Genomic DNA, 11,212 nt, shown 5'->3' with positions numbered 1-11,212 from the left:
GTGTAGTCAAGTAATAGATAAGCCTGATACTTTAAGGCTAGAGCTGTAGACATTTGGTTGAGAGCAAAAGTGCTTGGGGCATAGTTTTATGGAGCGGCTGTATTTCATCACAATATCCTTCTACTCTATCTTATAGTAAAACTCATTTTAAAATCTCATAGTCTGTCTGTGGGGAGAAAGAAAGTTCTAGTTTACCAATAGTATCGATAGCTTTTTTGCTGTTTCGCACTTTCCACTGAATAAATAGCAAGAAGCAGGGATGATTAGCACTTTGAAAGTAACAGGAATGACTTCAGACCATTTGAACATCCAAATGTGTCACTCTAAACTGTAAAGTACTTGAATGTTTTTCACCTCTACTATGTATCATATTTTATCAAGATTTGGTCATTTTCCATATCATTTGCATCATCAAATAATCATTTTATTAAACTTCCTTTTCTTTTTGGTATCTTTCTTTTGTATCACATTTTGATAATTACTTAGCAAGTCATTTGTTCAGTCTTCATGGAGCAAAACTCTCTCTCTGATTCTGTTAATGCTTAAAGAATGTAACAAGACAAGGATTTGAGAACATAGAAGAGCCTGAAGTAATGATCTAAATTATGTTTACATTCTAACAAGAAACTTTTCAGATTCACTCTAGTGTAGCATTTGCCTGAATGTACAATTTAAAATATGACAAAGACCATATTAGTATATTATGACACACTAGAAAGGGGTAGGGAAGAGGGAAAGTAGACTGTACTTCATTTAGATAAGCAATAGTGATGATGATGATATGATATAGTTGCTAACTTTCTACAAAATATCATGGCAATACTTACAACAATCCTACCAAGTAAGCGATGTTCTTATCCCCATTTTATGGAAGAGAAAACTGAGGCCCAAACAAAGCAGTACAAGCATCTTTTGATTTCCCTCTGCACAAATCCAGTTTATATAAAAGTAATAAAGATAAACCTCAGAGATACTTCTTTTAAAGGAAATGCTTGATTTTAATGTTATATTGGAAACATCGAAGTACAATGGATATAAAATGGGTTAGAAGATAATAGCTACATATTTGCTTTTTTTACCTTCTCTGGCAACTAATAATTTTAAGGAGAAAAAAAGAAAATTCATGCCAATTTAAGGTTCCACTTATATTAAAAGATTTGTAAAAGAAAAAAATGTCACTGATGACTTTTAAAATGTCTTATTAATGTGATGAAAGAAACATTTTCACAGGGAAAATAAAGTTATTGATGAAAATAGATTCCTTTTAGGCTTCAGTACATTATAAGAGAAAAAGGAGAAAATTTAAATTATGAAATAAATGAATAATAATCCCTACATGATAAGGCAATTATACCTTTTAAAATCCATAAATTTCCACATGGAGAGAGAGGCTTCTACCAATTCACCTAAAGACAGCTCACTGAATCTCAACTGGAAATATTTGTAAATGCCCTGATATTTTCTAAAGGACTACATATAAGACTTTATCTTAGTGTATATATTCATATTTTCATTTTTTTCTCTTTAAGGATGGGGAAAAAAATGGACAAAGAAACAAAATCCCTAGCTTCGATGGCCCTTCACCATCATCACATAAGGCCAGCTGTGCCAATGAACAAATTCCAAAAGGTGATACTCACAATGAACCTGAGATCCTGAAGTGTTGTCCAGGGCCCTGAACACAATCATCCCTTCAGTCTAATCCTGCAACTTCCTTCATTAACAGAGCTCCAAGAAACAAATAGAAATAGAGAAAATTCCTTTGTTCTTTCCATCCGGTCATAATCTCTCCACAAGAGCAATAGCTTGTGTTTTATGCAGGCTTTCTTCTCCATTTTACTAGGTTCCTCAGTACCATTACATGGATTATTATCTTTGTTATATGTTCATGGCAGTAAGTGATGGTGATCGCTGGTTCTTTCCATTACTTACTTATGTACATAGTATTTCTCTGATTACTTTATCTAAAAACCTCTTCTTTCTATCAAAATATGGCATTGTTTATTTGCTAATCATCATTCATGGTTTTTTCTGATCTGGTTTCTTTTAAGAATCTCAGCAAAGTCAAAATATAAATGATGAGTGTGAGCTGCTATTCCAAGTTAGCAACCCCTGCTGTGGGCTGCTATTCTAAGTTAGCAACCCCTGCTGTGGGCTGCTATTCTAAGTTAGCAACCCACGAGGACCGGGCAGGCTTCCACGGCTCGGCGGTGAGCCCCTAGGCCAGCGCGTAGGCCTAGGTTCTCCAGGCGTGGGGGACGCGCGGTAAAAACCACGGAGACAGCCTGTGAGAATGAGCTAGTCTACTTTATTGCGGAAACACACTTGATTATATAAGGTCGGGTCAAGGGAGGGGTAGGAATTGGGGCGGGTAAACTACGGGGCGGTAGTGGATAGGCGGAACTGTGCAGGCAGCTATGAAGTAGGCGGTGATTAAGAAAGGGGGCAGATTATGAGTTGGCTAAGTGGACGGGACTGGCGGGAAGGATAGCAACGGCTGGAAAAGGGAGATAACAAAGGCTAGGAGGAGGGGTGAAGGGAGGCAGCAACAATTGCTCCTTTTGTTTTATAAAAAAAAAAGGGCGTGAGAGAGTAGGGGGATGAGCTGTGGAGGGTGAGAGAAAAAAGGGGGCAGGATCGACTGGCGATGGGCAAATGACATATCATTTGGCCAGAATGTATGCATAGCCCTTAGGGTCGGTGCGTGCCGGTGCTAGACGAAATATCTAACATGATGTTGCGCACGCTTTTTGGGGTGGATAGCGCTGTGGCTGGCTTAACCGCGAAGGACTCTCAGACGTATAGCAATAAAGGGGGGCGGAGGGTGCACCCAAGCCCTTTACGCCGAGGGAAACAAACCCGTGCCGGCGGCTAAGGTCAGGGAGTTTCACAGCAAGCAGCTTCACAGGCGGGAAGTACGGTGGGAAGGGGGGCGAGGACAAGGGCGAGGTTGAGGAGCGAGATCAGAGGTAGCAAGACGGTGGTAATGGATTTGAACAAATGAGGAAAATACACTGTCAGCGTGATCTTTGGCAAGGCGGATGATTCGTCGAATGGCCCAAGGACCAACGGTGAGACCTAGGATGATGAGCAGAACTGGGGTTATTAGCGGGAGGAGATAGGGGAGAAGGGGCTGCAGGAAGCCCCAGGAACCAGCAGTTTGGGCTTGTTCAAGTCGGCGTTGGTTGAGACCTTTTTCAAGTTCTTTTAAGCTGGAGTCTACTAAACCGGTATAGTTGGCATAGACACAGCATTCTTCTCCCAGAGCTGCACATAGGCCACCTTCTTTGAGGAGGAGGAGGTCAAGGCCTCGGCGGTTTTGTAGGACAACTTCTGAAAGGGAATTGAGGGAGTCTTTATGATATTTGACTGCATCTCGGAGGTAGATGATATCAGAGTCTACTGCTTGTCTGAGGTTTTGGAGGGCGGAGGCTTGTGTGGCTAGGGCTGCAACACCAGTGGCAGCTCCAGCTGTAGCTAGGAGGGAAGTGACAGTGAGTACAGCAGTAATAGGTTCGCATTTGTGGAGGTAAATAGCTTCTTGAGTGTGGTCAAAGGCTTCAAAGAAATGTAGAGGAATGTGATAGATGACTCGAGGCGTGAGGAGGATGAGAGCACACGTTTCTTTGGTCTTGTTAAGTGTGGCAACAGATAAGCATGGGGTAAGTCCGGTGGAAGAGCAGAGCCATTGGGTGGTGTTTAGGGGAACTAAGTATTTGGCAGAGATGTTTGGGGAGGTATAGTTGGTACAGGCAGTAAGGCTAGGAGTGTGGGAAGAACGGGGGTGAATGCATAAACCTTTGGAAGAGATGTGCGTAAAAGTGAGTGGGACATGAGTAGATTGATTCCAATTGCAGGAAGAGGGGGAATCGTCGGTGGAGGAAGTAAAGAGTGGTGAAGGGATAGCAAGTGGATCATAGAGGGGGAGGCTGGGGGAAAGACACAACCAGCAAGAGCGAGTGAGGTTGGGGTGGGAGGCGTTGAGAGAGGAATAGGAGGCGTTTAGGAGTTTGAAGTAGGGACTAGAGGGGATGAGAGGATGTGGTTGTATACATGAAGCGGGGGGGGGAAGTGGGGCTTGTAGAAGGGACGACGGCGGCCGAGGTGGAAGAGATTTTGGGGGGGGTAGATGAGGACGGAAGAAGGTGAACAGTGGGTGAGGGAGGAGGGTTAAGGATGTGGTTGGGACCAATAGCAGAGGGTGGGGCGGAGACAACACGCTTTTGGATTTCAAACAAAGCGCCACGATCATAGTTGCTCATATACAACCGGAGTCCATAGGGGCGAGCGGCCAGCCATGTATCGTCGTTTGGGTTTTTTACTGTCAGCCAAATGAAGTCCCAACGGGAATTGTTGGCTACTTGGAGAGAGAGATACGGGTCTCTGTTGGGGGCGCCGGACCATCCATGGGCCATGGTCACACATCCCCAAGAGGGGCAGTAGAAGTGTGATGGGTCATGACAACCTCGAGCACTAGCAGGACAGATGTAAAAACCAGACACAGGGTTGAATTGAGGGCCAAGGAGACGGTTGTTTCGAGAAAGCAGGCATGCTGTATTCCTGCCTCGACAGGATGAGGAGGAGTGGTGGCCTACTTTCGCTTTTCTGATGTTGCTTATTTGGCATTCGGGACGGAAGGAAATTCCAGCAAGAGGGCAGACGTGTGTGAGAAAGGAGGGAGCGACACTAGTAACATTATAAGCGAGAATGCGTTTTTCCGGGAATGTCTGCAAGGTCCAGTTGAATGGCTGATGGGAGGAGGAGCTTTGGGCAGAGGAGGCTAGAGACAACATGAGAATGAGGAGATGGATGAGGTAGGGAAGGGTAGGGGAACAGGAGGCGGGGGTGTGAACAGAGCGGGCCTGTCGGAGGAGCTGGAGAACTTCGCGCTCGATGGGGTCATCATCTTCAAGAGAAAGACGGCTTAGGCGGCGGGCAAAGAAGCGTTGTCGACGTCGTTCGCGGTGAGAGAGAGCTGGTGTGGTCCCCATGGGCGACGGTGTTGGAGTAGCAGGCTCAGATGAATGTACTTGGGGGCGCATAGTAGTCATGGGAGGAGGACAACAAGGGAGGTGAAGATGCCAATCAGAAGCAGCCAGGCGACAGCGAGGAGAAGGCGTTGACGAAGGTTCCAATCTGTCGGGGCTGTGGCTGCGAGACAGACAGCTGAAAAGATTGTTAAAAAAAATGAAGACTATAAAAAAGAAGTATAAAAGTGGGTGAGGGTGCGAGGGGAGTGGGAAGAGCATCTGCACTGAGAGTTTTTCTCTGATAAATTGTAAGGCACGTTTCGGTGGAGGTTAGGCACTTGTCAGCAGCAGGTTGTAGAGGCGGCAATAAGGCTCTTCTTGTAGACTGTGCAGAGGTGAGTCCTTTTGGGGAATCTGTAAAGACAAAGAAAGGAGAAGAGAGCCCTCATAGGGGAGGGATAATCAGCAGAAAGAAACTCGGAGAGAGCACTTATCTAATATAAACATTTCAGGGAGGGGCTGGTTGGTGCTGGATTTGAGCGAATGGGGCGACATCTGGGCCTCCGCAGTCGATGTTGTCTCTTATGGAGGGCATAGTGTGTTCATCATTCGGTGGAACTTTGGGGTCGGTGGCAGGCCGGATGTAGCGCCCAGGAACCCAGAGCGGCTGTGGCTCGGAGTCTGGGAAGACACAAGCAAAACCTCTCCCCTGTGCTAGCAAGGGAGCCGGGTCCTGCCAAAGATTTGTGGCAGGGTCTTTCCAGTGAACGAGAGGGACTTGCGAGGGTTGCCACATGGGTCCCCAGTGTTTATGAGTTGGGGAGAGTCCTTTGTCATCGAAGGTCAGGAGATTGTGATGAATAAGGCAGGCAGTGATGACGTCGGCAGGGGCTTTATGGGGAGAGGAAACTTTTTCTTTTTGAATGAGTAGCTTGAGCTGCTGGTGAGTACGCTCAATAATTCCTTGCCCTTGCGGGTTGTAGGGGATGCTGAAATGGTGTGTGATGTGGTACATCTGCACAAAGCTGGCAAAGGTGGCACTGCGATAGGCTGGTCCATTGTCGGTTTTGAGATCCCAGGGAATTCCCATGAATAGAATGGCTTGCCGAAGCGCTTTGATGCAATGTTTGGCACTCTCTCCTGTGAGGGGCACGGCGTAGCATAGGTGCGAAAAGGTATCAACTGCAACATGAAGATATTTAAGGCGCCCAAAAGCACTAACATGGGTGACGTCTAGCTGCCAGCGGGAGTTAGGCCGCAGGCCGCGGGGATTAGCTCCGCGGGGCTGCAAGGGTCCAAGGGGTAGCAGAGGTGCGCATGTTCGGCAGGAACGCACAAGTTGTTTGCATGTTTCGATGGGGAAGTCTGGAAAGAGCCTCTGGATAGATCGCGCAGAGAAGTGGAATTGAGAGTGTAAAAGTTTGGCTTGGTTGACGAAGTCTCCTAGTCTTGTTTTGTCAATGGAATCTTCTCGAATGGCAGCTGGGTATACATGGCGGCCAGACGCTAAGGCGTCAGCAAGGGCATTTCCTTGAGTCAGTGGTCCTGGCAGGCCAGAGTGACTTCTGATATGAGCGATGAACCAGGGTTGTTGCCTTTCTTCAAGCAGTCGCTGTACAAAGGCGAGTGCTTGGTCTATAGATGAGTCGCTGGGTAGAAAGGTAGCAAGTGGGAGGCTGCGACATACCTGTAAGGTGTACAAGCTGTCTGTAAAGATGTTGAGAGGCTGGTCTGGGTAAAGATTGAGGACTGCAGCGACAGCTAAGAGTTCACCCACTTGAACAGAAAGGTGATTGGCAAACATCAACTGTCGTGGCTCAAGCTTTCCTGGCACATATATGACAGCAGCGAAGCCCCTTTTTGAGGCATCAGTGAAAGCAGTGATGGCAAAGGGGATTGGCTTTCTTGCAGGCAGCGGACGGAACGGGTTGGAAAATGCTAATTGAGATACCCCTTGTAGTAGTGGATGATGCGGATAGTGATTGTCAAAGGAGCCATGAAAGAATTCTATTAGGCTTTGCATTTGGGCATTATTCATGATGAGAGAGGTAACTTCTTTTGCATCAAAGGGCCAAACAATGGTGTGTGGCGGGACGCCGTACGTTTGTATGGAGAGAAGTACTAAGTCAGTGGCTAATGTGATCCAAGCCCTTGTAAATGGGCAGATTTTTGGGAGTTTACTTTTTGACGTGTGTAGAAAAAGAGGAGGACCATCTTGCCATAGGAGACCCGTTGGGGTGACTGGTGTTGGCAAAACTAAGGCAAGGATTGGGAGATCGGGAGAGAATCGCTCTAGGCGGCATTGCTGGAGTGCAGCATTTACTTGTTGGATGGCTTCTTTGGCAGCTGGGGTGATGGTGATGGGGCGAACGACTGCAGCGGATGGACTGCACTTAGTCTGCAGGAGCTCGAAAAGGGGTTGCATTTGCGCTGTTGTGATGGGGAGTGCTGATCGAAGCCAATTGATTTGTCCGCAAAGCCGTTGGAGCTCAGTCAGCGTCATGTGATCAGAAACATGGATTTGTGGGCTGGTGGGCCGAATATATTGATGAAAATGAAAGCCTAAGAACTGGAAAGGTGGCTGGGGGTTGACTTTGTCAGGTTGCACTATTAATCCAAGACTTGAAAGGTTCGTCGTAACTGCAGAGAGTAAATCATTGAGAAGTGTGTTAGAACTTGCTGCTAAAAGGAGGTCATCCATATAGTGGATGATGTATGTGTGCTCTGGATGGAACTTAGAGCGTAGCGGCTCAATGGCATGATTGACATAGAGCTGACATATAGTTGGACTGTTCCGCATGCCTTGTGGTAGTACTCGCCATTGGAATCGGAGTGCTGCTCCTTGATTGTTGGTACGCGGGACTGTAAACGCAAACCGTGGACAGTCTCGCGGGTGAAGAGGAATGGAGAAAAAGCAATCTTTGATGTCAATGGTGGCTGCATAAAAATGCTGAGGGACTGCAGTGGGATGCGGGTAGCCAGGCTGAGGTGATCCCATTGGCTTAATATGTTTGTTAATTTCTCGAAGGTCATGAAGGAGGCGGAACTTGCTTGTGTTCTTTTTACTGATGACGAAGACTGGCGAATTGTAGGGACTGGTAGACGGCTCAATATGCCCTGCTTGTAGCTGTTCTTCGACGAGGGCAGAGAGAGCTTGCAGTTTATGAGTTGGCAAGGGCCACTGCTCGACCCAGATGGGCTCCTCTGTGTCCCATTCCAGAGGGATAGGGTCAGGTCTTGAAACAGGAGCAGTGGCCCCTATAAGGGGGGGGGCGGCGCAGCTAAGAAGGCTTCTGTGGTGATTCGAGCTTTTAGCTGGCTGAGTACATCTCTTCCCCACAGGATGGTTTGGACTGAAGAGAGGACGAGTGGACGAATTTGACCTTCGTTACCCTCTCGGTCGCTCCAATGCAGAGGCTGAGATGTTTTCCAAGAAGTAGCAGCTCCTGTGGCGCCGATGACTTGAGGGCCAGTTTCGAGGGGCCAATGATTGAAGGCGGCGATTTCAAAGGGAATACAAGAGATTTCAGCACCAGAGTCTAAGAGCCCTTTAAGCCATTGTCCGTCTATTTTAAGCTCTAAGGAAGGTTTTTGGTGACGTTTGATAGGCATTGTCCACATTAAGGTTTTGGAGCTCTCTGGAGGGCCTCTTGGGGGAGGGGCTGAGGCCTGCCCCGCTGGAAGTTTAAAGGCTGGGAGATACGTTGCGATGAGCGGCAATCGCGGGCCCAGTGATACCCCTTGCCACAGAGCGGGCATGGTGTGGGGGGGCCTCTTGGTCTGTGCAGTGCTACGGCAGGGCGGGAAGCTGCCGGTTGAGGGCACTCGCGAACAAAATGACCGGGCTGACCGCATCGGAAGCAGGCAGAAGTGGAGGCAGATGAGACAGCCATGGCAGAAGCGAAGGCAGCAGTAAGTGCTTTAGTCTGTGGGTCAATGTCTCGACAAGCTAGGACCCATTCGTGCATTGGCTTGTCACGGATAGGAAGGATGACAGCTCGGAAGGGCGCGAGGCACCCATCGAGAATGAGTTCTTTTGCTAACGCAAACTGAGCATCTTCGTTAGTAATTTTACGTTGGCATGCTTCGATAACGCGGGCGACAAATGCCGGAAAGGTTTCTTGCGAGTCTTGAAGCATTTGCGCGAACTTGGTGGATTGTTTGGTGGAAATTAAAGAGAATGACCGCTGAACGAGAACTTTCACTCAGTGCCAAAACCCTGGGTCCATGTTTACATAGGAACGAGGGTCAGCATAGTTGTTAACTCCTGTGTAGGCATCAGCTGGATCTTGGACACCCGCTCGAACATTTTCCACTACTTGTTGATCAACAGCTACTTGATAGTGAGCGCGCCATTCAAGGAACTGGCCTGGCTGAAGGATGGAACGGGCTAGAGAAATCCAATCATAAGGAAGAACAAGCTGAACCCCCAACTCTTCTATTAGTTGTCGAACATATGGGCTATCAATGCCGTCTTCTTTAACGGCTTTACGAAGAGTTTTAACTTCTTCTACTGTGAAGGGAAGCCAAGTTTGAGGGCGTTGCTGCGTGGGCAGCGGGTTGAGCGGGTATAGCTGGGGGGCGGGAGAATGTGCTTCGCTAGAAGCAGGTGGGGAGCTGCTGCCATACGGTGGTGGCGAGGGATGAACGGTAGCGGGAAACAGATGAGAGAATGATGGCTTAGCAGCGTCAAGGCGGCAACAAACTGGCGGCGGGATATTTTTGGGCGCTGGACAAGATGGCGGAGCGGTGACGTCACTTTTAGGCGCCTGCCAAGATGGCGGTGTAGTTACGTCATTGTTGGGCGCCGGCCAAGATGGCGGCGAAGTCACGTCATTTCCGGGAGCCGGCCAAGATGGCGACTGCATTATTTCCGGGGCAGGGCCGGAAGATGACGAGACAGGGAGGGGCGGGTAAAGGTGAGAGGAAGCGCCTTTGTTCTCGCCGGCGGGCTCGGACATAGGTGAAGAAGAAGCCGGAAGTGCGCCATTTTGGGCAGAGGTGGAAGAAGAAGGAGAAAGTCCGCTATTTTGAGGAGCTACTGAAGTGGCTTCTGCGGGCCGTGGGGAGCGCGGGCGGGGAGATTCGCGCTCGAGAGCGGCGGCGAGCTGGTCAGACAGAGAATTTGTGTCGCCAGGATCATCGGGCTCATAGTCATTGGGTTGCTTAACCGATTTGTCTCGGATAGCTTCTGACGGCGCACCAAGGAGACAGGCGCGTATGGCTACTAGAGCAGGCAGCAGGCCGTGCGGAAAAGACCACTTTTCATGCTCTATGGCGGAGGTGACTCGATCTATGAGTCGAGAGTATGTGTCTGGGCTCCAGAGCTGGCAGGTGGCAAGCCACGGATTAAAAGGGAGTAGCAGGTCCCAGTATTTTTGGAGCTGTTTCAGGGAAACGCGGACTCCATTGGTATCAAGCAGGGCGGCTAAAAGCCGAACCTGAGGGGTATGGTGTGAGGAGAGAGAGGTGCCCATAGTGGGAGAAGAAAAGACGGCGATGGGGTCCCTACCTGGAGAGCTGAAATGGTCGCCAGTAGACAGCAGCAGCAGCAGCAGAGAGGGGCCGGAGGGCGGTGGAAGGAAAGGATCCCGGACGGGCCCCCAGCTGTGAGCTGCTATTCCAAGTTAGCAACCCCTGCTGTGGGCTGCTATTCTAAGTTAGCAACCCCTGCTGTGGGCTGCTATTCTAAGTTAGCAACCCACGAGGACCGGGCGGGCTTCCACGGCTCGGCGGTGAGCCCCTAGGCCAGCACGTAGTCCTAGGTTCTCCAGGCGTGGGGGACGCGCGGTAAAAACCACGGAGACAGCCTGTGAGAATGAGCTAGTCTACTTTATTGCGGAAACACACTTGATTATATAAGGTCGGGTCAAGGGAGGGGTAGGAATTGGGGCGGGTAAACTACGGGGCGGTAGTGGATAGGCGGAACTGTGCAGGCAGCTATGAAGTAGGCGGTGATTAAGAAAGGGGGCAGATTATGAGTTGGCTAAGTGGATGGGACTGGCGGGAAGGATAGCAACGGCTGGAAAAGGGAGATAACAAAGGCTAGGAGGAGGGGTGAAGGGAGGCAGCAACAGATGAGGAACATTAAAATGAAAGAATCATTTTAGAAGTTGTAATTTTAAAAGATGTGGGAAATGCCAGAAATCCCCCTGTATGGATTATATTTGTTATAAGAAAATAAGGCATTTGACCCAATGTTAAAGTTTTAAAATTGGTAGGTACTAAATAAATTTAATCCC

General features: G+C 48.6%; 1 protein-coding gene across 1 annotated transcript; it reads right to left on the bottom strand.

The window, feature by feature from the left end:
• Positions 1–3,870: 3,870 nt before the first annotated feature.
• Positions 3,871–10,669, bottom strand: LOC139439649 (endogenous retrovirus group S71 member 1 Env polyprotein-like). Its single transcript, XM_071217213.1, has 2 exons — positions 10,483–10,669; positions 3,871–5,384 (listed from the first exon to the last, which is right to left on the bottom strand). Exon 2 carries the CDS (start codon positions 5,247–5,249, stop codon positions 4,023–4,025), a length of 1,227 nt encoding a protein of 408 aa, XP_071073314.1. The 5' UTR covers positions 5,250–5,384; positions 10,483–10,669; the 3' UTR covers positions 3,871–4,022.
• Positions 10,670–11,212: the final 543 nt, after the last annotated feature.

The sequence above is a fragment of the Dasypus novemcinctus genome, chromosome 9 (genome assembly GCF_030445035.2).
Source record: "Dasypus novemcinctus isolate mDasNov1 chromosome 9, mDasNov1.1.hap2, whole genome shotgun sequence".
In the NCBI taxonomy this organism is placed as follows: Eukaryota; Metazoa; Chordata; class Mammalia; order Cingulata; family Dasypodidae; genus Dasypus; species Dasypus novemcinctus.
This window is presented reverse-complemented; position numbering and strand designations above follow the sequence as displayed.